Genomic DNA, 24,169 nt, shown 5'->3' with positions numbered 1-24,169 from the left:
AGCAACAAGCAGCTGTAGTTCAATGGAATATGAATATTAAAGAAACAAATGAGAGCAGATTTATAGGCCATTGCATTTCTGTTATGTCAGTTTTGAGATTAAACTGAGCAAATGAACAGTGAAAAATTACTCTTCCATGTGGAGAATGGTGATTAGACTTGTACATTAATTAGAAATTTTTGTTTTTTTTCCTTTTCAATGCATTTCAAATGAGAACATCCTATGTGAAAGTGTTTGTCCAAAATGTAGATTTATTCATTTCTAAACAACAGAATTTAATATCTACACATATTTTTATTGTGGTGAATTGAAGATAGTGTAGCCCAAATATGTGCTTATTGGAAAAATATACTATAAATGTAAGAACTAACCGGAGCTTCCTAGCAGTATGAAAACAGTTTTGTAAATGAAGAGGACAATTTTGTAGGCATTTACAGTCTCCATTGAATTTTCAGATAATTGATGAATGAAAATATTTTAATGATAAAAAAAGTTTGAAGACCATGACTTTTTGGCTTGATATTACTAAGAAGACATACATATTTTGCCTCAATGGATGGCTCAACTAACTATTATTTAAGAATATTGACTAAGGATTCTAGTGCTGATGGGGTTAATGGACATTATGACATGATTCAGAGAAATATGTGTGTATGCATATATCCATATATGCTCACATATGTATATTCATGTACACAGTTAAGATTATTTGAATAAGAAAGATTTAAAATGAGGAAAAAATCAGATTATTTAAAATTTTCATTTTATTGTGTCATACAGTGTTCTGCTTCTGAAATTGCTCACTCACTGAAATATAGGATTCTATTTATCTCACCTCAGCATGCTACCTCTTATGCCACTTCCTAATTTATTGGCCGGCACTTGTGATGGGAGTTCCCCCAAGGGGAATCCTGCTGAACCATGGCTGTAATGTTGATATAGCTTTAGCTTCCTAGAATTTTGCAAATGAAAATTCCCCATAATAAATTATCCACAGACTAATTCAAACCAGAATTAGCATTAAAATCTCTCCATCTTAAAACATTCACATGGTTTGGAGAGGTGGCGTTATGGAGTCAAGGGAGATGAAGAGTCGGAAGAAGATAGATTCATTCATCCATTTTGATGGTACACCTTTCTCCGGGCATATGGCAGTCTCATGCAAATTCAAACCAGAGCACAAATGCAAAAGAATAATTGCCCATTAAAGCGGTTGTATATTTTTATAGCTTTGATGCAGAATCTTCCCCCCTGTTGGTTTTTGCATCTGCTACTCTTCCATCTATCCCCGCGCTCTAAAACTTTAATATGCAGTTTATAACCCTCAAGTATTTTCTACTGGTTTTGTGTTTCTTCTCTTGGGATCTCCAGGTTTGTGGGAATATATCATTTCCTTTGTGTTTGAAGGTAACTACTGTGTTTTAAAATTCAGAAATCACAGTAGCCAGTTGTATAAATAAATGAAACTGAGGGGTGATTTGGTGGGAAAGAAGCAAGCATTGAAGGGTGGAGGAAATAAGATGTGATATGAGAACCTCAGGTAATGATATTGGTTAACTCTTCTGTCTAATATACCCACGTTGTTTTGCCCTACTTTCATTCATATACCCAGTTGCATCGTAACATTTTCTTTTCATTATGTTTAATAATATAATGCTTTTGAAAAAGAAATTTAGTTTGTTAACATATAGAAATATTTACTTTGTGAGAATGTAGCTACATAGACAGGGAAAGTACTATGTATAGGGATGGTTATCTGTCAACAAGATGTGCAGCCAGTATGTATCCTAAAGATTCTTATCTTATGATCTTCTCGAGAAACCCATCTTTAGCTTATGGATTAAACCTAGTTTTCTTTGCAGTGATACCAAATATTTTTCACTTTGATTCATGCCAGATAAGGTTTAGATGGGAACCTTTCCAGCATAAACACACTCCATTGTTACTTCTTAAAATGATTTGTTTCAGTGTTTATTAAGTAAGGTTAAAATAGTCAAAATCGAACTCAAATGTGCAGGCTTAGAAATCTCTTTCCTTTGCCCGTGCCCTTTACTCACAAGTCAGTAAGTTGATGAGGAAGCCAGTGTTGGACAGTTATGATTTTTATCTCTATGTCTCTTTTTATTCTAGTAGGTCAGATTTTCTGAACTGCTATACAGTGCTATTGTTTTTACTTTTAAATTAGATTGGAAAGTTTTCTTTAATGATCTGACAACTCTAGGTACCATTCATTCATTCAATAAGAATTTACTAAGCATCTGCTGTTTGTTGGGCGTCCATCCAAAGATAAAACCAAAATGTATTCTTTGAGACCATACATTCTATTGATGGCAAGCAACATGTGCACGCATAAGTAAATATAAGATGTATAAAGTATTGGGGGGATGGGAGTAGCTACTGAAGGAATCAGTAAAGGCCCCAAGTCATAAGTGGCACCTTACCTGTTCTTGGAAGAAAGTTTATTACTTTTCTTTGTTCACAAAATCAAATAGTATTGAGACATGGAAATGTATAGTACAAAGAGAAAACTACTTCTCTCTTGCTCTGCATTGTACAGATTATCTAGATAAATTGCTTCAAATATACAGCCTTATGTGGTACCTTTGTCTACAGAAACATACTGGTAGAAAAAGGGATGATCCAACCAGTCAGCACAGTGGTTGCTCTGAGCAATAGCCAGTAACCACATTGATATATTTTCCCTTGAATCTCCCATTTTTATAATAATATTACATATATATATATATATATATATATATATATATATATATATATATGGGCCACAAAGATGATTACTTGTTCCATTTCTGTATTCCCTCCTTCTAATAATACCCAGCATATTGTCTTGCATTTAGCAGGTGATTTGTAAATAGTTGTTAAGTTGAAGTATTCTCTGATCATTTCCCCCTATACATTTATCATGTTCAGAGTTGTGCTTTCTTACATTTCCAGAAAGAGCTATCTTTTCATACGATGACAGAAAAAGACACAAATGCCTCTCTATGTGTATTTCCTATCAAGTTTGTGTTCTGCTCTCCAATGTGACCAAAATAGACACTCAAAACACCAACACCACTCAATTATAATAGTATTTAACAAAATTAAAAGCTGTAAGAATTCCAAAATTGTTATCCTTTGGTCCATGTTGTTTGTTTTTTCATAGAGAAAATATATTTTCTAAGTTTGTGGTTTCTGGGCACCAACAGGCAGCATATATAAAAATGAAAATTATCACCCTGGGAACTATGGCTATAATATAATAATGAAAATTATCACCCTGGGAACTCTGGCTGTAATACAGTTAAGTCATTTGTCTATTGTTCATCAGCAGATATTTTGTGAATAGTCACCGTGTACCTGACACTGTATTTAGCATTTTAGAAGTCATTTGTCTATTGTTCATCAGCAGATATTTTGTGAATAGTCACCGTGTACCTGACACTGTATTTAGCATTTTAGAAAGCTCACAGGGTATGAAGAGAGAGCCTTTGCCATCAATGAATGGACTCCAAAGTGTATTCTTCACTCAAGTATCCATTTCACTTTGATTACCTTGAGCAGGCAGAAATCTCCTTGGAAATCCATTTATTGTGCATGCCAAATGGTATATATCAGTGCAGATTTTCTATTAATGCTCCCTGTCCCTGCCAGTGATAACAAATTCTACTAGTTGATAAGATAGCCTTCATGAACATGATATACATTTACACAATAAATGGATTTCCAAGGATATTTCTGCCTACTCAAGGTGTTGTTTAGTCCTTTCAGTCATGTCCAACTCTTTATGACCCCATCTGGGCTTTTCTTGGCAGAGATACAGGAGTGGTTTGCCATTTCCTGATCCAGCTCATTTTACAGATGAGGAAACTGAGGAAAACAGGGTTAAGTGACTTGCCCTGGGTCATACAGCTAGTAAGTGTCTGAGGCTGGATTTGGAAGTCAGGTCTTCTTGATTTCAGGTCCTACACTCTATCTGTTGTTCCCCCTAGCTCTATACTCAAGGTAATCACAATGAAATGGATACTTGAGTGAAGAATCCACTTTGGAGTTCAGATTCTCCATATGGTTGGTTTATACTCTCCAATTTATAAGATGGTTTCTCAGTACTCTTTTGGCTATGGAGACCTGGCCTTCTCAAGAATATGAAATTTAAATCCTAAAATTGATTCATAGACATGTTTGCATTCCTTTAATAAAATAGGAATTTCTCTAATGCAGTCTGCTAGAAGCCTAAAAGCCATGTATTAAGACCTGTAAATACCTTATATGGCATCTAAAAGGCATTTTCTTTCTTGTAACAAAGAGGTATAAAATTGAATACTGGCTTTGCACTTTTAACAGAATGTTCGCCTCTTGCTGTATTGTTGTGGTTCTGTTTCATGTTGTATCTCAACATCTAAATCCTAACAGAATTACTGTAAAACCTGCTTGTCGCTGAGAGGGATCTTGTAAAGCTTGGAAGGTACTGTAGCCAGGTGATAATGGATGGGTCAGCATAATTACAGTATTCCCTCACCCAGGCAGCCAGCTGCTTCAGCAGATTGTGAATTTTTCATTTTCTTTATTTCAGAATTCAGTGTGGTTTCTGTAAAAACTTAATATTTAAAGTGTGGAAAGACACATCCAGAGTCAAATCCACTCCCCACCCTTTCCCGCCCCACTCCCATCCTCTTCCCCAAATGTGGAAGCAAGCTTTTCATCTCATCACATCTTCTCATTTATGATACTAGGATCTACTCAATTTCTACATTAAGATTCACACCTCTCTGCTATTTAAAACATGTTTGTTGAAACACCAGCCAGGAAATCCAGGTGCTACAGACAGCATATGGTATAGGAAACCGGAGAGGGAAATAAAGCCGGAAGGTTTGCTCTCTTCTTACCTTTTAAAGTTTTCAGAGTAAAGCAGAAAGCTTAAATCAGCCTGGTTTGGTTCATTCCTCTTGCTTTACAATCCTGAAATCCTCAGAACCCCTGTAGAATGGAGAAGGGGACGGGGATGAAGTGAATATCTCTCATAAATATTAAATAGCATATCGTGTACCACACCAGCCCCTGCTCTGCTTGGGCCTTAATTCAATTCTAATAGTAAGGTATTACAAATCACTTACTTTTGAACCCAATCACACAGGTTGGTTCACTGTTTTTAGCAAGGGAAAATTCACACATCCAATTCTTTGGGGTTATGTTTTAAAGCCGGTCTTACAAGACATATATGCAAGAGCACTTCTCTTCAATCAAACCTCATCTTTTTCTGTAACCTTTAATATACTCCCTCTATTTAGGTGCCACGCCTGGAGTCAGGAAGACCAGAGTGCAAATCCACCCTCAGATAACTTACTAGCTGTGTGACCCTGAGCAAGTCACTTAACCTTGGTTTGCCTCAGTTTCCTCATCTGTCAGATGGGGACAATAATAACATCTACCTCACAGGATTGTTGTGAGGATCAGATGAGATAATTGTAAAGTGCTTAGTGCAGTGCCTGGCATAGAGCAAATGCTATATAAAGGTTAGCTATTATTGTTATTATTATTATTATTACATTCTAGAACATGACAGCTAGAAAGGACTTCAGTGGGCAGCTAGGTGGCCCAGTGGATAAAGCACCGGCCCTGGATTCAGGAGGACCTGAGTTCAAATCCGGTTTCAGACACTTGACACTTACTAGCTGTGTGACCTTGGGAAAGTCACTTAACCCTCGTTGCCCTGCAAAAAAAAAAAAAAAAGGAATTCATATATTAACTAGTCTAAGCGAGGAAACAGAATCTAAAGACCCTAGGATGAAGGTAGTTTCTTGTATCTTCCCTCTGTCCAGATTTACATAAGGAATGATTTGGGCTTTCCCTCCTGTGTCTAATCCATCCATCTTTTTCTACTTTCTCTTCTGTCTCCCATAGTGCCTGGCTTCCCTTATCCAGCCGCAACTGCAGCTGCTGCGTACAGAGGAGCCCACCTCAGAGGCCGTGGCCGTACAGTCTACAACACCTTTCGGGCAGCGGCTCCTCCTCCCCCAATCCCAGCCTACGGAGGGTAAGTGTGGCAGTCTCCCTTAGTCCTAACCCCTAAGGCACTGAGCTGTTTGTGAGTGCAGTGCATGCTGGTCTTGTCTCCCCACTGGAACCAACCCAGCATGCAGCCCATCCGAGTGCCTGAAGTGGAGCACCTTGCACCGAGTATTGAAAAATGAGTGTAATTTGTCCTGTCATGGTTGGTGGCTTTAAGCATTTTATATGTCACATGTTGTTATGTAAATTCTCTTTGAGACTGAATGCTGTAGAAGAGAGAAATGGTTACAGCTAAAGATGTATTTTTTATGATTGCAAACATCTGGTTATTAAGGAGGTTGGATCATGCTTAACCCTTGAAATTGGGCCCCAGACTATTTTTATACACAAAAATCATGGTGGTGTTTTTTTGCCCCTCCCTAATGATACATGTACTGAAGTCAAGACTTCATTTTATGAAGTGTTTGCCAAAAAAGAGAGAAGGAATAAATTGAGCACCAATTCAAATAAAGACTTGTGAAAATTGGATTAAATAAAAATTGTCTTATTTCGTTTTGCTCAACGTAACATTTGCCTTTATTTCCTCCCTTTTTGGAGCAGGGTGTAAGGGAAGGGACGGAAAAAAAAGGACACCTTTTTCTTTCCCATAGTTGGCTTTGTCCTGCAATTCATGACTCAGCTGTTGCCAAATCATAAGGGAATGGTGGTGAAATTCGATTTAATTACCTCTAAAATCAAGTAGAGTTGTGTGATCTGATGGTTATCATGAGACATTGCTCACCTGTGTCACCAAATTCTATGAGGAATTGCAATAATATTTGACTTTAATCAAGGGAAGATATGTGTAATTCAGTGAAGGGAAATCTAATTGAAACAGGAGACAGATTTCTGAGGTCTGACTCTCTTTATGTTCTGGATTTCCATTCAGAAAGCTGTTAGAAAAGTAACTAGGCTTTTAAAACTTTGCAAATTTGAATTTTTAGCATTAGTCATTAGAATTTGTGATCTTCTCCCTAATGTGGTGAGTTTTACTCACAATAGAGGTCTTAATTGCTTGAGATTCAGGAGGCTTTAATCAGTATGTCAGATTATGAGCTATCCAAACTAGCCTAGACCAAAATGGCATTCTGTAATCCCCCTCTTTCAGTAAATTGGACTTTCACGAGATATAAATAATACATCTGGTCTTGTTATTTAATGGGCTGTGGTACCGTAATCATAATACTGAGCCCTGGTCACATCAGAATTCTAGCAAGCCCATTTTATGGATCAGGAAATTGAGTTCTATAGAGTTTTTTTTCCCAAGGTCAGTACATGAATTGTGAAAACAAACAAAAAAAGATTCTTAAGCTTAAATTCATGAAGCAACTAAAACAAGGTCCTATAGCTATAAATGCAGAATTGCACATTTATACCACATTAGTTTGGCTTCAAAGTATCTTATCTCAATGGAGGATAATTGCATCTTTTTGGTATGTGTACCCATAGTATCTCACCACTATATTGAACAGAAAAACATAAAAGTAAAATTATATGGCTTATTCTCACATGAGTAGTTTATAAAATCTCAGAATAACACACCTGCTATAAAATTAAAATTTGCTAACATGAGAAAAGTAGTCTTTGTTGGAGATAGTCATGCATAACTAATTAATGGTTTTTTCACAAGGGAGCTGTGCAGCCATATTCAACTTGCAAAAATAATGTGTTTGTGAATACCCAGGAAATTATTTGGATTTAGCCTCCTAGTGTTGTTCCCAATCACTTTTGTAATAGTAGTACCCGTATCTCACTTGCTGATGAGCTAGTCTTTTGTAATTCCAATTCAGCAGTAAAGAATTAGGCAAAGTTCTGAAGAGGTACAAATGAAAATCAAAACTAAAGGTATGTGCTTTCAAAGAAACTTGGAAGCTAGGGACTCTGACTTGTAGCTGTATGATGACTAATCGACTGAATGAAAAGTTAAAAAAAAAAGTCAGGTCATTTATCCAGAAGTTTTGTTTTTCATAATGCCAGATAGCTGGATATTTGCAACCACTGGAATTCTGGGTTTCTCATTTAGAACAAACATCATAAGTTAAAATTTCCCTTTCCATCTGTGTGTTTTGGTACACAGAGATCTGTTGTGAAGGCTCTGGAGAATATTTTGTCCTGAGGAAACAGGTTTGTTTCAAAGTAGATGTTGAGTTGATATATTGAAAAAGGGATCCATGTTTTCATCTACTTTACTCGTAGAGAGTAGGAGAAGGTATGGAGGAAGGTGGCATCCAATTTATACTTAGGGAAAACAAAGGAGCATGAACAGGGGACCAGGTGATTATGATTTTGCAGATAATATGTTGAGACTTGTGTCAAGGCTCTCCTCATTACATGGTCTCTTCTGGTTAGTGATCTAAAATCCATCGTCTCTTGAGTCAATCAGACAGCCTAACTTCAAGGTTTCCTTAATTTGGCTCCTATAACCAGAAATCTTCCTTCTAGTGGAAACTATCCATTTGGCATGTGCATTCTGGAAGTATTCAGTCACAGAACCAACATGATCACTATCATCAACTTAGCTTTACCTTCGTATCTTCTAATGACAAGGTCCAACTCAAAGAAACTATAAGTCCTACTTTCACATGTATAAGAAGTTTCTAGGGAATGTTTCTTCCATGAGCATGGCCTCACTAAATCAAAAGATTTGTGCCCTGAGGGCTTAATTAATTGATTTGGTCAGTCAGAGTTTTCTAATAGGCAATGACAAGGACGGGCAACAGGAGATGCTGGATTCTGGACTTGACTTTCTCCTTACCTCTTTGCATAACTTTTTTTGTTTGTTTGTTTTTTGTGGGGCAATGGGGGTTAGGTGACTTGCCCAAGGTCACACAGCTAGTAAGTGTCAAGTGTCTGAGGCCAGATTTGAACTCAGGAACTCCTGAATCCAGGGCTGGTGCTTTATCCACTGTACCACCTAGCTGCCCCTCTTTGCATAACTTTTGGTAATGTCCTTTGCCTCCATTTGCCTCACTTTCCTCTTCTGTAAAACAGGCAAATTTATAGCCTAATGATAATTAAGAGAGATTGTCACTTTGTTTCATGATATTTAAGATCATTAAAAACCAAAGATGGAGTCAGTCATTGCTGGACACTTGAAGAATGAAACTTAATGGGATTCCACCAGGAATACCTTTAGAGTCCTCATAAAGTACAGTTGAAATGTTAGAATTCCTTAAGGTATTCCATCAAGTCATACTAGACTTTCATTATTTCCTCTTTTTACATTGATTTCTAGTCGCTGGTTTACATTATTCATTTATTGTAAGGACTGGCATAAAATTACACTACCTTTCCCCATTTTCAGTATGTTTCCCCCTAAATTTTAGTAATGGCACAATTCTATGGTAGGTAGACAATCTCTAAATGTTGAAAGAAACATCTAAATCCAATAAGACTAGAGCTTAACATCATAATTTTATTTTAATTCCTCTTCCTAGTGGAAACAGAGGGAGGCCAGAGTACTTTTTTTTTTTTTTTGCAGGGAAATGAGGATTAAGTGACTTGCCCAGGGTCACACAGCTAGTAAATGTCAACTGTCTGAGGCTGGATTTGAACTCAGGTCCTCCTGAATCCAGGGCTGGTACTTTATCCACTGGGCCACCTAGCTGCCCCAGCCAGAGTACTTTTGAACACTGATTCTTAAAAAACATTTTAGTTTCTGCATGTCTTAGGAGTCACATACTTAATGCAAAGTATATTGTTTTGATGGAGCCCTATACAATTATTTTACATTTTATTTAAGTAAAATGATTTTGCTTCAGTGAAATAACTCTTGGCTTTCTTTTTTTCTTAAATATTTGACTACTATTATTACTTTCCTAAAAAAAAAGGAGTTGTGCTTTTGCATGATGCTGTTGCAAAAGCATAGTGCATCTTGGCAGGATTGACAAGCAGTATACAACCAGCTCTGCCTGTCTGAGCCAATGAGCACAGCCTAGCAGTCCTACACCTGTAAGAAGTATGATGGCAACTCCTTCTTCTCACTATTTATTCTGACTTGATTTATCAGTACCTGCATACTTTCGCCATTTCATTGATCCTCCTTTACTATTAATTAACCTAAACTACCAGGGAGTGGGATTCTTATGGCATTAAAAAAGAGAGACACGTTGGATTTGATTTAATTTGTCCAAGCTCTTGAACAAATTGCTTGTGGTATATTATGTGAAATAAAAATATTACTAAAATAAGTTTTACTTTTAGATTAAGTTCCTAGGTAACTGATAAATACCTAATAATGTGAAATGAAAATTTAATACCACATCAAAACCAAAAGATGTTATGAGGACACTGACAGCAGATGAGGTTATTTCATTCAGTTCAACACAACAAATGTTTATTAAATACCTCCTTAATAGAGTGTTTATACGTATTGGGGGAGAGTCGAAAATTGAATGAGACATGGGCCTAATTTTCTTTAGATGATAATTGTAACAAACAAACACTGATTAGTGCATGGATTGAGATTTCTGATATTTCATTTTTTTTCTTCTACATTGTCATCTTTCAAGTTGAGAATTGGACACTCCTGACCTAAAACCAAGTTTGAGGTTCAGTTTAAGATTAATTATTGGAATTCTAATCTATTAACAAACAAGGGGGTCAAAATGTATTAGTCTTGGGCTGGTAGGAAGACTATCAATCTAAGAGATTTGGGTTTTAGGCCTAGATCCTCCCCTAATTAGGTATGTGTTTCTATCTAAGTCACCTAATTTTTTAGACCCCTTAATTTCTTCACCAATCAATTGTAGATAATAATACCTCTCCTAGCTACTTCATAAAGTTGTTAGGAAACTCAAATAAAATTAATTATAAGGGCACTTTGAAAAAAATTTTAACATACAAAACATATGTAACTGAGATCTTATATGTGTATGGAAGACTGACTAAGTAGACACTTCTGCAATTGTCCCATAATTTTGATCAGTATAGATAGATAAGAACTTAAGTGAGGCTTTAAAAACAAACACATATCACCATCACCGAACCCCATCCTCTTTCATCAGCAATGAGCCTTTTAGCTTAAATTATACCACATATTCATCTTTTCTTCTTATAAATACAGCATATGAGTTAAAAGAAATGAAAACCATCCCCAGTTTCATTTAACTTTCTGGCATGATGAACATGATGGCATAATGGAGAGAACATTGACTCTGGGAGTCAAGAAATCTGGGTTCAAGATCAGCTATTTGACCTTGAAGGAATCATTTTATTCATACAGCTCTGTAATTCTATGGTTCTATAAAAGAAGTGGAAAATGAAAAAGTGGCTAGAGTAGTTCATTGTAGTAGATCAGTGCTTATGTTTATGTAAAGTTAAAAGGTATAAATCTGGGAAAAGGGGGGGGGGGCTTTACAGACCATTTAAATACATATTAAAGACTTAAACCTTGGTAATATTGATTAAAGAATGAATGGAATAATGTTTCTTCAATATCAATGAACATATATAATTCTTTACTTTTAAGGGTTGGGTTTTGACCTTTTTAAAAATAATACTTTTTGTTACACTTTAAAGTTTTCAAAGCACTTGAATATTCATATCTCATTTCATAAAATCAGACTGTCAAGAACTTCCAGTCTTATTTTAATAAGTTACCAATCTGAGGTCCAAAGAGGTAAAGGCATGGCCAAGGTCAAATGGCTACCATATGGCATAGCTGAGATCACACATAGATCTTAAAATTCATTCCTAGTCTCATTTCACTCTCTACTTTATTGTTTGTAATAGGAATCTACCAGGAAAAGGAGGTAATGATTCTGATGAGAATATTTTGGGTTCTTTCTCGCTCATAATGACTTTATATACAATCCATTTAACCCAATTCAGTAGGCATTTAGTAAGCACCTTCTTTATTTTATACAAATAAAAACCTGCTTTCCCTCAAGGAACTTGTATTCTACTGGAGAAATATAATATTGAGACAATGAAATAAATACAAGATATTTTGAGACTGACAGAATACTAGCAACCAGAGGAATTAAGAAATCCTTCCCTTAGTAGATGATTCTTAAACGGAGATGTGAAGGTAGGGATTCTAAGACAGGGAGATTAAGTGGGAAAATATTCCAAGCATAGGGAAAAATTTGTGTACAGTCATGGAGGCAAGAGAAAAAATGCCAAATTAAAAAAATAACATGTAGACCAGCTTGGCTAGAACATGGAGTACATTCTTAGAATTGAGTTGGAAATTATTTAGTATAACCTCCCAATGCAATGCTTATCAAACCTGTCATTATTATCAATTATGAAGAAAATGTGTTTTCATAATATTTCATAATATTTTTCTCTATCTTCCTCCCTACCTCCCACTGCATCCCCAAATGTTCCCAAACAGGAAGTAGAATAAAACAAGTTAAAACAGAAATATTTGGGGAGGTTTGAAACCTGACTGTAGCTCTGAGTCCCAATGACCTCTGTATGGTTTGTTCTGTTGTATCATGTCCCTTTTGAGATCCCCTTAGAATATACTGAGCCTGTCTCATGAAAGGCAATAACTGTGCCCATTTGTGTTTCTTAGAGAGAATCCAGACAGTGGTTCATATTTTCTATTTTCACTATGTTGGATTAGGAGTTTAAATTGCTTCTCGTGTAAGATCCTGAACCTTATTCTTAGAAAATAAAAACAGAAACAGTAGAAAGCCATACATGGCCACTTCCTAAGGAAAGCATTGATATAACCCCTTATACAATGTTAAAGACAATGGTACATCAAGCCTTAGTCTATCAGCTCTGAAAAGTCTCCTTTGGATGCACATTTTAACTTCTAGACCAAATCATATGCAGAGGCATTCATGTGTTTTATAAAATACTCATTTATAAACTACTGGTTTAGGGGTAAAAGTAGCTCTCATGCTGAAATCCAGAAAGGCCCTTTAGTGAACAAGGACTGGTTTTCTATTTAAATGTGATCTATCTCCTTTAATAGGTTTAACATATGCATACTCTGTCAGCATCAGGAATCATTTGGAAGAGCCACAGAAAAAGTGAATCCAATAGGTTCCTCAACTCGTAAAATGCCATTTGGTCCTGAGGTATTGGGGTACATTAGAACATGTATTGGGGGAACCTGGCTTGAGATAGATAGACCAAGAATATTTGAAAACACTGTGTTGGGTTTTCTGTAGAGTGGTCCTCTTCTTGCAGAGATTATGATTCTGTAAAGGTAGTTTGGTAGAAGTTAATTGAAGGACTGGGCTTGTTTGCTAATAATTTGAAGTAGTTCTAAGAGTCTGTAGGTCATTTTTCATGCATCAGTCATAGATTTAGAGTTTTGAAAATTGTGTTCTAAATTTGCTTTGTGCAATTTAGGATGAATTATATATGTGTATATATACATATTTACATATATGTGTATATACACATGTGGGTGGGCATATGATATCTAGAGGCTAAAAGGAAATTCTTGGGTCTACTTTAGTTTTACGTTTTTAAGAAGAATTCTGCATTTTAAAATAAAAACAATTCAGGTATATCCCATTACAAAGACCACCAAATAAGCTAGTTTCAAGGTATTTATTTTCTAACATTTCATATATTAAGTAGAAAATTTGAGTCTTGACTAAATGCAAAACTAGCTTTCAAAAGCAGTATTTATTTAGGCTTTATTTGTTAAAAGTCATCAGCTTCTAAATTTGGAATTTATGCATTTCTACATTTCCATCTTTGAAAACTCACTGATTTGATATACAGGACACTGCCATTCCCTGCTTCTTGGCTAAAACAAATGCAAATTTCATTTTTTCCCAGCTAAAGCTATTGATAACCTCCCCAACCTCCTTAAGCAATGTGAACACTGTCCCCTTTATACCTTTTTCATTCTTGTGACAAGACTAACCTCACCAGTGCAGGGGTTGGTGTGTTTGCATGTGGAAATGCACTAATATGGATGTTTTTCTTTGTGTGTGCATCCTTGCAGTGTTGTTTACCAGGATGGATTTTATGGTGCAGACATTTATGTAAGTATTCATTAATGTGCATGCTGTCCTTGTACATTTCCTGGAGTCATTCTTTTTACAAGTTTGCTATGTAGCTTTAACTCTGGGTTCTTCTTTTTTTGTTTTTGTTTTTGGTTTATTTGTTTGTTTGTTTTTCTTTTTTTTCTATTTCCTTTTCCTGGACTTTCAGAAAGAATGGAGAGAAAGAACTCTTAGCTTGAAAAACATTTCTGTTCATTGTAGCTATTGTTGTGGAATAGAGTCGAATGAACTTTTCCTTCATCTCCAGAATGAATATAGACTTAAAAAACATTTCTCTTTTGTGAAATTAATGTAGCCTCCTCCTTCACTCAATAAGAAACAGGTGCTCCAAAGTTGTTCAGTTTTGTTCCTTACACTATTATTAGGGTAATATCTAGGACCACAATGTGATTTTGGTTACTCATTTGCAGAATTAAAAGGCATTTTCATGGCTCTGTTTCCACTTGTACTTGTTACAATAAACATTTAATTTCTTATTTGTAGCAGCAATAAGGGAAAAAAGTATCATCTAATAGGGAAACTACTAGGAAATTATGTTAAATTCTTAAAATAAAATAGATTTCAAATCTTAAACTTCAATCTCTATTCTCTAATCGTTCCACTGCCCCCCAAAGGAAAACATAATCTGATTCTAGAATTTTATCTAAACCTTTGTGCAAACTTTTTTTTTTGTATCTGGGTAGGAGGCTTCAAATAGATAAAGATCATAATTAAAATTCTTTTTACTGATACAGAGAGATTTCATCACCTTAATTATTATAGCATCAGTCCTCCCCCAAAATACTGATGAAAACAAAATGGTATGAATATTTAAAATTCATTATGTGGTATTTAAAAACATTACCCATTTGTATTTTCAGTCACCCAAAGAGCACCTCTAAAATACTTTATAGTTTGTGATATTAAACTAGATACACGAGAAACAGTTCACATTTCTGAGAAAGAAAAATTTTGAGGAAAGTATACTACATATTTTTCTTAATCCTTTGCAAACTAAAATAGTTATATATATATATATATATATGTATATATATATGTATATATATATGTATATCATATGTATACATGAAAGGTTTTTTAGAAATCCATGCAGATAATGAAACTATTCCAGCCTCATTGATCTATATGTTTCTCTGTTGTAAGGCTGCATGTATACTTATATAACTTTTGAATTATAAAAACTGTTGATGAAGCCAACTTAACTGCTTTTTGTTCACCAAACCCGAGCCCAAAACAGTACTTTAGCTGCATTTATTCACTATGTGTTCTTGGGCAAGTCAGTGCACTTACCTGGGCTTCACCATCCTCATTGGAATAAAGAGAGGGTTGCTTTAGATGATCTTTAATGTCTCTTCCAGCTGTAACATTCTCTGATCCTAGAATTTTAAAGGAAAATTCCATTTTTATTAAATGTAGAAGCTAGCTTTTGTTAGAATTAATTCACCTCTTTTTATAAATAGCTGACTACAGCTAAAATTTAGATGTGAGGTCCTAGTGTCAAGGAACCTCTTAGAAGTCCGTGGTCACCTACAATTTTCTTCAATGTTCCTTCAAAGTGAGATAGTCATATTTTTGTAAAAAGTCTAAAACAATTTAGGGAAATTATTTTTCTAAGATAAAACCTTGTAAAATCACAGTATATGTTCTGAAAATATGTATATTAATTTCTGGATTCATCCTGTTGCCCTTTTAGAGGGTTGGGGATAGTTTCTTTGTTGACTTGGAAGAATTCAATTCTTTCTTTTCATCACTAAAGCCTTCTTTCTGTTTGGTAGAAGAAAAACTGAAATGGGAGTGAGAGAATCTAAAATCTATTCCTATATCTGCTTCTAATTACTTATGTCATTGGCCTCAGTTTCATCATTTGTAAAATGAATATGTTGAATTAAATAATCTCTATATCCAAGCTCCTAATGTTTGATCCTCTAAGCAATGTCTTTGCTCTAATGAAGACTTAAAAATATGTTTGTTGTTATTTCACCAAAATCAAAAGTTCTTAACTTTTTAAATTTTAACAGCCCCCTTTGGCAGACTGTTGAAGCCTATTGACTTCTTAGAATAATATTTTAAATGCATAAAATAAAGCCAATGTTATTTAAATAAAGATGCATATAATGAGATTCTGTTCCAAGTTTACAGATTCCCTTACATGTTTCCCCAATCTATCCATAAATTACAAATTAAGATCAATTATATTAAAGGAAAAAGACCCACTTGACACTTTCAATCCAGTATGTCAATAACTTGTGATGATAGACAAAATGTTCCAGACAAAATGGACCCATTTGCAACCAAAGAAATGATCACCATAGCTAAAGACCCAGCTTTTTAACAATGAAGAATGGAGCTCAATGTTAGACTCAGTAATATCTGTGCATGTTTGTTTTTTTTTCCTGAGGCATAGGTGGGGAGCATATACCCAAATTCCTTGGTAACTATCTTACTATTCCTCCTCCTGTTCCTCTTCCACAAAAATGTGTTTCCTTTCTCATCTGTGTTGCATTGTTCTATTTACCTGCAGTGTCTATCAAAGAGACTTAGTGAGGTCTAGGTGTATAGAAATTAACAGAGAGTGAATCAAGAGATTGTTCAGAATTCATTATGTTCCTGCTGAGCACCAACTTGAATGGATGAGCTCTTGGCTGATCACTGAACAACTAAAGCCCACTTAATAACCATTTAAAATGCTGTGAACTGAAGCTTTGTGAAGGAAGAAAAAAAGGATTCTGAAAGGAAAATAGTACTATTAAGAAGAGTCAAAGACAGTAAACTCTTTAAGGGAGGAAAACAATTTAAATAGCTAGAAACACTAGATAGCAGAAGTGTTAGGCAGAGGGGAAGTACAGAGAGAATTACATCAACAAAAGAACAAAGGAAAATGAAATCAAATAAAAGAACTGAGAAACAAACAAAAGGCATTTGCCAAAGAAAGAAGCAATACCACTAACACGAGTTAAGACAAAAGATCTATTTATGAATGAAAGACCTGACATACTCATATTAGAACAATTTACTAAACATTTCATTCTTCCCATGGAAATGTTGAATTCCATAATTCATTTTGATTCTAGCCACCCTAAATTGAGAAAAAGAGAAGCTAAACCAAGTCCATGATTGTCATATGACTGTGATAGGAATAGATAGGTCAAATTTCTAGGCATAGAGGAATCAAGGAAAATCCCAAACTACATGGAACTTATTTTCTAGATAAGCCTTCTTGATTACTGTTACTTTCCCCTCAACAAAGGAGTAATATATTTGAGGGAAGCCCTGAGTAGCTATATTTCAAAATTCAATTCTGCTAAGTAACTTAGTAGTTTTTTAACAAAAACGTCTGTATATATTTTTTTATGTTACAGTAGAATAAGGCTGGCAAGTTTATGGTACTGATGCCACTGGATGGCAACTGAGGAAATTGTTTGTGGCACTCTCCTACAGCCTACTTCATACATCTCTTTCCCTTTCCTCCTATCTCCATCCTATTTATTCCCTTTTACCTCCTCCTATCCTTTTTTCTCTTCTTTTTTCCCTGTTCTCTATCTATGCCTTAAACTTGCCAGTTCTATCTGAGTCATAATGGAAATTGTGGCTTATTTTTTGGATCAATTTATTAAATTAAAACTAAAAAGAGAGATTAAGACCACCTAGCATTGGTAATTCTCATTGTCTTTTTGTTGTTTCTCTCCTACATTTTAATCTAATATCATTCTCTTCCTTATTTGGAGAAAAGATTTAAGAGAAGCATGGTAACTATGTCTAAATATTTGAAGGGTTGTTGTGTTGAGGCTTATTCTGTTTGACTCCAGAAGCTAAAAGTATGGAGGTTACAAAGCCAGTTTTCAAGTCAGTATAAGGAAAAACTTAGTACTGGTTATCACAGAACCTCTTGGACCTCAGGTTCATCATCTTTAAAGTGAGGTCCCATGATACAAGATGGATGATCCTTAAGGTTTCTTCAGAATTTTTGTGATTCTGTAAATTAAGGCAAGAGAAAAGGCTGCCTCTGAAAATGGTGAACTCTCACTTGACACACTTTGAAATTGTAAATTGTATAAGATATAGTTGGATTGAGTAGAAGATTGGCCTTTTCTGGTGCCTTCCATCTCTTAAGACTCTATGTTGTTAGGAATGAGTCAAAGTTTTCCTTATTATTATTGCCTTACCTAAAGTTTTAAGACATTTTGACGAGCAATGTATGAGTTAGGTTAGCTCAGATTTTTTATTCCACTTTTTAGATCTTTCCCATTATAATAGTTGATATTCATATAGTGTTTTAAGATTTACAAAACACTTTACATTCACTGTTTGAGTTTCATAACTACTTTATGAGACAGATACCAAAGGTATTATTATTATTCCTATTTAACATATGAGGAAACAGACTCCAAAAAGTCAAGTGACTTGCCCATAGTTAACACAGCTAATAAATGTTATTGGCAGGATTTGAATCCAAGTCTTCCTGACTCCTAAGACCAGGACATTATTCATTCAGCTATGCTGCCTTCGGTATAAAATTTCCTTCACGGTGACTTACAACAAGTCCTTCAGCTACCCCAGGAACCAACAAATTTAAGGGCAAATCTCTATAAGGTTTTTAATTTTTTTAAAACTGTACCATTCAATGCTATGACACTTATGGGGGAAACTTACATCTTTATTTTGTATAATATGTGTGAGAATACATTGACATCAGTCTTTATCCTAAGTAGATGATTTTTTTTGTAGGACAATGAGGGTTAAGTGACTTGCCCAGGGTCACACAGCTAGTAAGTATCAAGTGTCTGAGGTCAAATTTGAACTCAGGTCCTTGTGAATCCAGGACTGGTGCTTTATCTACTGAGCCACCTACCTGTCCCCAAGTAGATGAATTGTTACAATAGACAGATATTTCAAAATACACTGAAAGATATATTTGTTTTACTTTAACTGCTCCCTTTTCTCCCAAACTCCTACCCAGTTTACATTTGGATTCACTGATTCTTTATAGGCCAGGGTGAAAGGATTATCAGTCCATCTGCAGAAAGGGCTTGATGAATAGGAATTAATTCTCTTTGGAGGATATAGTGACATATTTGACAATGCTAGAACATGGGGAAATCTATAGGACTAAATGTCAGGTGCTATAGCAATAACTAGGAATTTTAGGTGATTTACCTGGATCTGATTGGAGAGAGATGGAATATGTGAACTTTAAAGGGAAAAAGAAAAATGATTCCCATGATGTTCAGAAGGTTGTTAATTTGAAGCATATGTTATTAGTAGTACCAATAAAATAACAGCCAGGATGAGGAGAAACAAGAGAGGAGAGACAAAGGAAGAGAGAAGCACTGGACAAAATAATGATGTTTGTGATAGCAACAGTTTACTGGGGTCATGAAGGTGCCATTCTGTTATTTGTGAGACTCTATTATTCAGTTTGCTTTACAAAGCAGAGAACATTAACATTTGCTTTCAGATGGTTTGAAGTGAGTATGAAGAGAGAGGAAACTGGTTTGTGACCTTGAATTTCTTTGTTGCTTGTGCCTTCAAACAGCATGACTTCTGAAGTAAGCACTGAATTGCTGGAACAGATAGATTGTTGATGGCTGAAAATGAAGGCTCATGCCATCCTTTTTCCTTAAGAGTTCATACCATGGGATTTCCTTATACATCTATAATAGACTTCTGTTTGACTTATTAGCAGTTAAATTTTATTAAATCATAGCCAACATAGACTCAACTTTTAACAAATGCTACAATATAGAGTATGCTGTAATAAGGTTCTAGACCAATATAAGTATAGCATATTAAAAATACAATAGTCTAGTGGGCATCTAGGTGGTGTAGTGGATAAAACACCAGCCCTGGATTCAGGAGGACCTGAGTTGCAGTCTGGCCTCAGACACTTGACACTTACTAGCTGTATCACCCTGGGCAAGTCACTTAACCTTCAATGCCCCGAAACAACAACAACAACAACAAAACACTAAATAAATAAATAATACAATAGCCTAATTATATAAAATATTATACAATATTTTATATATATATATATATATTTAATTTTATCACTCAGAACTTCAGGTTTATGTGGTATAGTGGAAAGAACGTTGGATTTGGAGCCAAAATATCTGGTTCAAATATTGACTCTGCTTCTTACATTATCTAGGGAAGTCACTTTTCCAATTTGTGCCTTAGTTTCCTTATTTGTAAAGAAAGGAGGTTTGAACTAGATAATGTCTTATGGTCATCCCATAATCCTCAAGGCTCCTGGTTGACAGCAGTACTAATTACCATTTTTTAATTGAAGTAATGCCTTTCATCCATGGATCTGAAAGGCAAGAAGGAGTACCAGGGACTTGATTGACATAGTAAGAATGAAGGAACAAGGATGGCTCAGTAATAAGTGCTAGAAGTTCTAATTTCCTGACCTCTGACCTTACACATGATCTATTCTATTACATTCAATATATTGACTGAGCTCCTGCTATACTAAAAGTACTGTGTTAGACACTTGAGGGGGAGAATGCAAACATATAAAACGTGGTTATTACTTTCAAGGCTCTTACACAAAAATTGTGTTTTGTGAACACACACAATATCTATCTATACCTGAAAGATTGAATGAAGAGAATGAGGCAGGATTTTCCTTAATTTTGGTGAGGGGGGGAAATGCAATAGAATCAATAAATACTTTTTAAATGCAAAGCTTAACAATTCATTGACCTCAATATAAACAAAATTAATTTGAAAGAAAAATCAAAAACATGAAAAACAAAAATTTTAAGACAGGACTTTGTTGGGTTCTTACAATTAGGTATCTGTATTATGCCTTTGAGGATTTGGGGTAGAATCTCTCCTGCCACATGAAAAAAATAGACCTACCCTTAAATAAATTTTTTGGCCAAAAGGTCTCCGTCTCCATCCCAACCCTAGTTCTGTATCACTCTGCACAAAAGCCAAAAAGGAAACTAGCCACTATGTGGAAGATGGGTTAAGTGCCCTTTATGGAAAAGAACTAAAAATAACAAGGCAGGATGGTAACTCCTTTATTTCATTGTGTTCTTCGTTTTCAGGTTGAGCCAAATGAACAAAGTCTTATTGGACTTTTATCAGTTTCAATTTGTTGAAAATATATTCAAATATGATTGCACTATTATTATTATAGCAAGGACTTGATTAGTGTGAATGACGAATCCCTTGAAATGGAAGCAGTATTCAAATTTACCTTTTATATTTTTATTTGGATAGAACAAAGGACTATATTTTACATAATTATAACTTTGAATAGTGCGAATTTGAATACTTGTAACTACTTCAGGGGACTATTTGCACAAATTTGGAGCTCACCAAAATTGTATTACTTTATTCACAATAATTAGCTCACAATCTAAAATTCTCAGAGGGTCTTCTCTGCAACTAGAGACATGAATATGGCTTTTACAAATGAGTAGTTAATATGACCTGTTTAAATATGTATTGAGGAATCAGAAGCCATGAAATTATCATTTTTCTTTTTTAAAAGCATATCCATACTGTATATAGCAATTTCATTTTATATGTTTTGCATTACTTTTCCTTCTTACGAATTCCCAATTCACATAAAATCATAACTCAGATTTAGAAAATATCTTTTTATGTCTTGGTATTTGGTTATCATCACACCTATCTGATATATATATATATATATATATATATATATATATATAGCTATGTCTAGATTGATCTATATATTAGTAGAAGCAAACTTGTAAATGAATTGCTCTGGGATTTTGTCTGACTTAAACATTTTTATTTATTTCATTTTTTGCATTGAAAACATTACATTTCTGTTTCCTTATAGAGTAGTGTATCAAGAGCCTGTGTATGGCAATAAATTACTGCAGGTATGAAGTCCCAACTGATGGAAAAGCTCATCACTGTGACTGTGGATTTGCTGTGAAATCCTACTAACAAACAAACTATGGGGCGGGGGCCTTTTTTCATACAGGCAAAGGAGGAAGGATCTAGGCAGTCGCATTTCCCAGTTTTTATTTTTATTAATTGTACAACCTAAATTAATATCGAAAAATTTATATTTGTCTTCTAACAGACCCTAGCTACACTGACCCAAATCATATCCCACACAGTAGTCACTTTACCTGGCTTCACAACTGATACTAATCAACACAGTGGTAGATCACCTATTAGTCTACACCCCATTCAGGACAGATCATTAAGATCTCCAGAAGAGACAGAATCGCCCCGCCAATGTTTTCTTTCCTAGAAAAGCCCAGCTTAAAGCCATATTTGGCATATTTTCCCGGTGCTAAAACCAGGGGTTGATTTGGTGATTTCATTGAGGCAACTCAACAATTCAAGGAACAAAATTAGTTGTTACACTGAATTGATTGGATATTTGCCAGAATGGATTACCTGAATTCAATCTAAATAGTTAAACTAGTAGCCTAAACTGAGCCTCAACATCAGCTTATCTTTCTTCTGCTTTAACCCAGTAGAGCCAAGCATTCTTTCCATCATTCTAACCTGGGACTACACATTGCTCCAATTTTCCCAACATTCTTTTACCACAGCGATGAATTCCCTGGGTTGGTGGATTTTTATTGAAGTCACTGCTCTTATAAAGGGAAATGAGGTAGTGGAACCATTAATGTTTGGCTGCCTAAGGAGGCAAAGCTTTTAGTCATTGTCATCTTGAACTAGAGTGAAACCAGAAAATAAAAATGTAAAGCAAAGAAAGTGAAAGAAGAAAATTCTAATGGTCTGTTTAAGACAACTCAAACTAGTCTTTCTCTGCCAGTTATTCGCTATCTTCATTAAAAATTGATGATAGTTCAGGTTAAAGATTCTTAGACAAATATATTCATTTTTCATCATAGGAATTTCTACAGTTCTAGAGAAAATATTAATTTAAAAAACTTGATCCCAGCCACGTAGAAACATGTCATATTCTTAAGACCAACTTAAATAGTTTTAGCAGCCGTTCCTTTCTTCTGCTTCCCTCCCCCTACTACCCATCTTAAGAAAACCTGGTATGTGAAAACCTCTAGTTATTAAACAGATAAATTAGCAGAGCTATATTTTACTTCATAAAAGGATTCGCTTAAGAGTACTTTTAAATGGTAAGATCTCCCTAGCACATTTAGAATATAAATTGATTTATAGCAATTTGAGCCACATAAAGGAGCACATTATCCCTAAGGCCCCTAATGTGCAAAATGAAGCCCAACTGAATTTTTAATACAGAATGCCTCTACTGAACTCTGCTATAGTTCTTAGGACCTGACAGCTATCTATGGAACATACTTTGCCTCACCCTAGATAACCCAGATAATTCACATTACTTAGCCAAGGCACCAGAGCAAAAGTGTTAGATTTGCACCTGAAGGCAGCAAGAGGCTGAGGACCACTGTACCCAGATTAAAATGAAATTGGGACATGTTTAACAATAAATAAAACCACAATACAACAAAGCTAATGTTAATTGGTGATTTTCTGAGTCAGTATGTGGCCTGCTGGAAACCATTTCTCTCTGAGTTTGATACCAATTGACTCTATTGTGAAACTAACTTTCCAAATGGGCTCTCAGTAATATTACTATAGCTATCAGTTATTCCAAAGAGAAATAGAGGAACTTGACTTTTGGTGTTTGTGTATAGGATTTCATACTATATCACTTTCAAATAGCTAAATTTCTGTTTACATAGGACTTTGGATTTCCTTCACATTATCTGAGAAACAAATGTTATAAGCAACAGTACAAAATTAAACTCTGCATTCTGCATTCTGTTGTTTTCCCGTGTTGTGATAATAGCCAAAACACACACACACACCCCAAACCCAGGCACAATTGTCAAAGGATGTCATTTATTTTGAGGAACCAATTCTATGTTAAAAGAGCCTGGCTTCTGGGTAGTTAGGAACTCTCCTTGCTAGACAGTTCTATGGAACCTTGAAAGAGCTCTAGTTATGCTCAGTGAGCTACAAAATATGAGGCAATAAAACTGATTAGAGTCACCTGTTAGAGAAGCAAATTAAAGTAATTTGTAATTTTTTGATCATTTTACAGTATGTGCACATGTACACTGAGTTAATGCACAAATATGTCATGCTCTTAATAGGAATTTCATAGAAAAAAATTCAAGGAAAAAAAATTCTCAAAA

General features: G+C 35.1%; 1 protein-coding gene across 31 annotated transcripts in view; it reads left to right on the top strand.

Moving 5' to 3' along the window:
• The window catches only part of RBFOX1 (RNA binding fox-1 homolog 1), a 2,803,489-nt gene that overhangs the window by 2,738,303 nt on the left and 41,017 nt on the right, over window positions 1-24,169 (top strand). For 23 of the 31 annotated variants that reach the window (XM_043976845.1, XM_043976841.1, XM_043976837.1 and 20 more), the window contains 2 exons: window positions 5,899-6,031; window positions 21,850-21,892. In XM_043976845.1, coding sequence (XP_043832780.1) covers window positions 5,899-6,031; window positions 21,850-21,892 — 176 coding nt within the window. Of the gene's footprint in view, window positions 1-5,898; window positions 6,032-13,966; window positions 14,007-21,849; window positions 21,893-24,169 lie in introns of all 31 variants that reach the window. The other 8 variants (XM_043976864.1, XM_043976850.1, XM_043976846.1 and 5 more) reach the window with 1 other exon arrangement.

The sequence above is a fragment of the Dromiciops gliroides genome, chromosome 1, assembly GCF_019393635.1.
Source record: "Dromiciops gliroides isolate mDroGli1 chromosome 1, mDroGli1.pri, whole genome shotgun sequence".
Classification (NCBI taxonomy): domain Eukaryota; kingdom Metazoa; phylum Chordata; class Mammalia; order Microbiotheria; family Microbiotheriidae; genus Dromiciops; species Dromiciops gliroides.
This window is presented reverse-complemented; position numbering and strand designations above follow the sequence as displayed.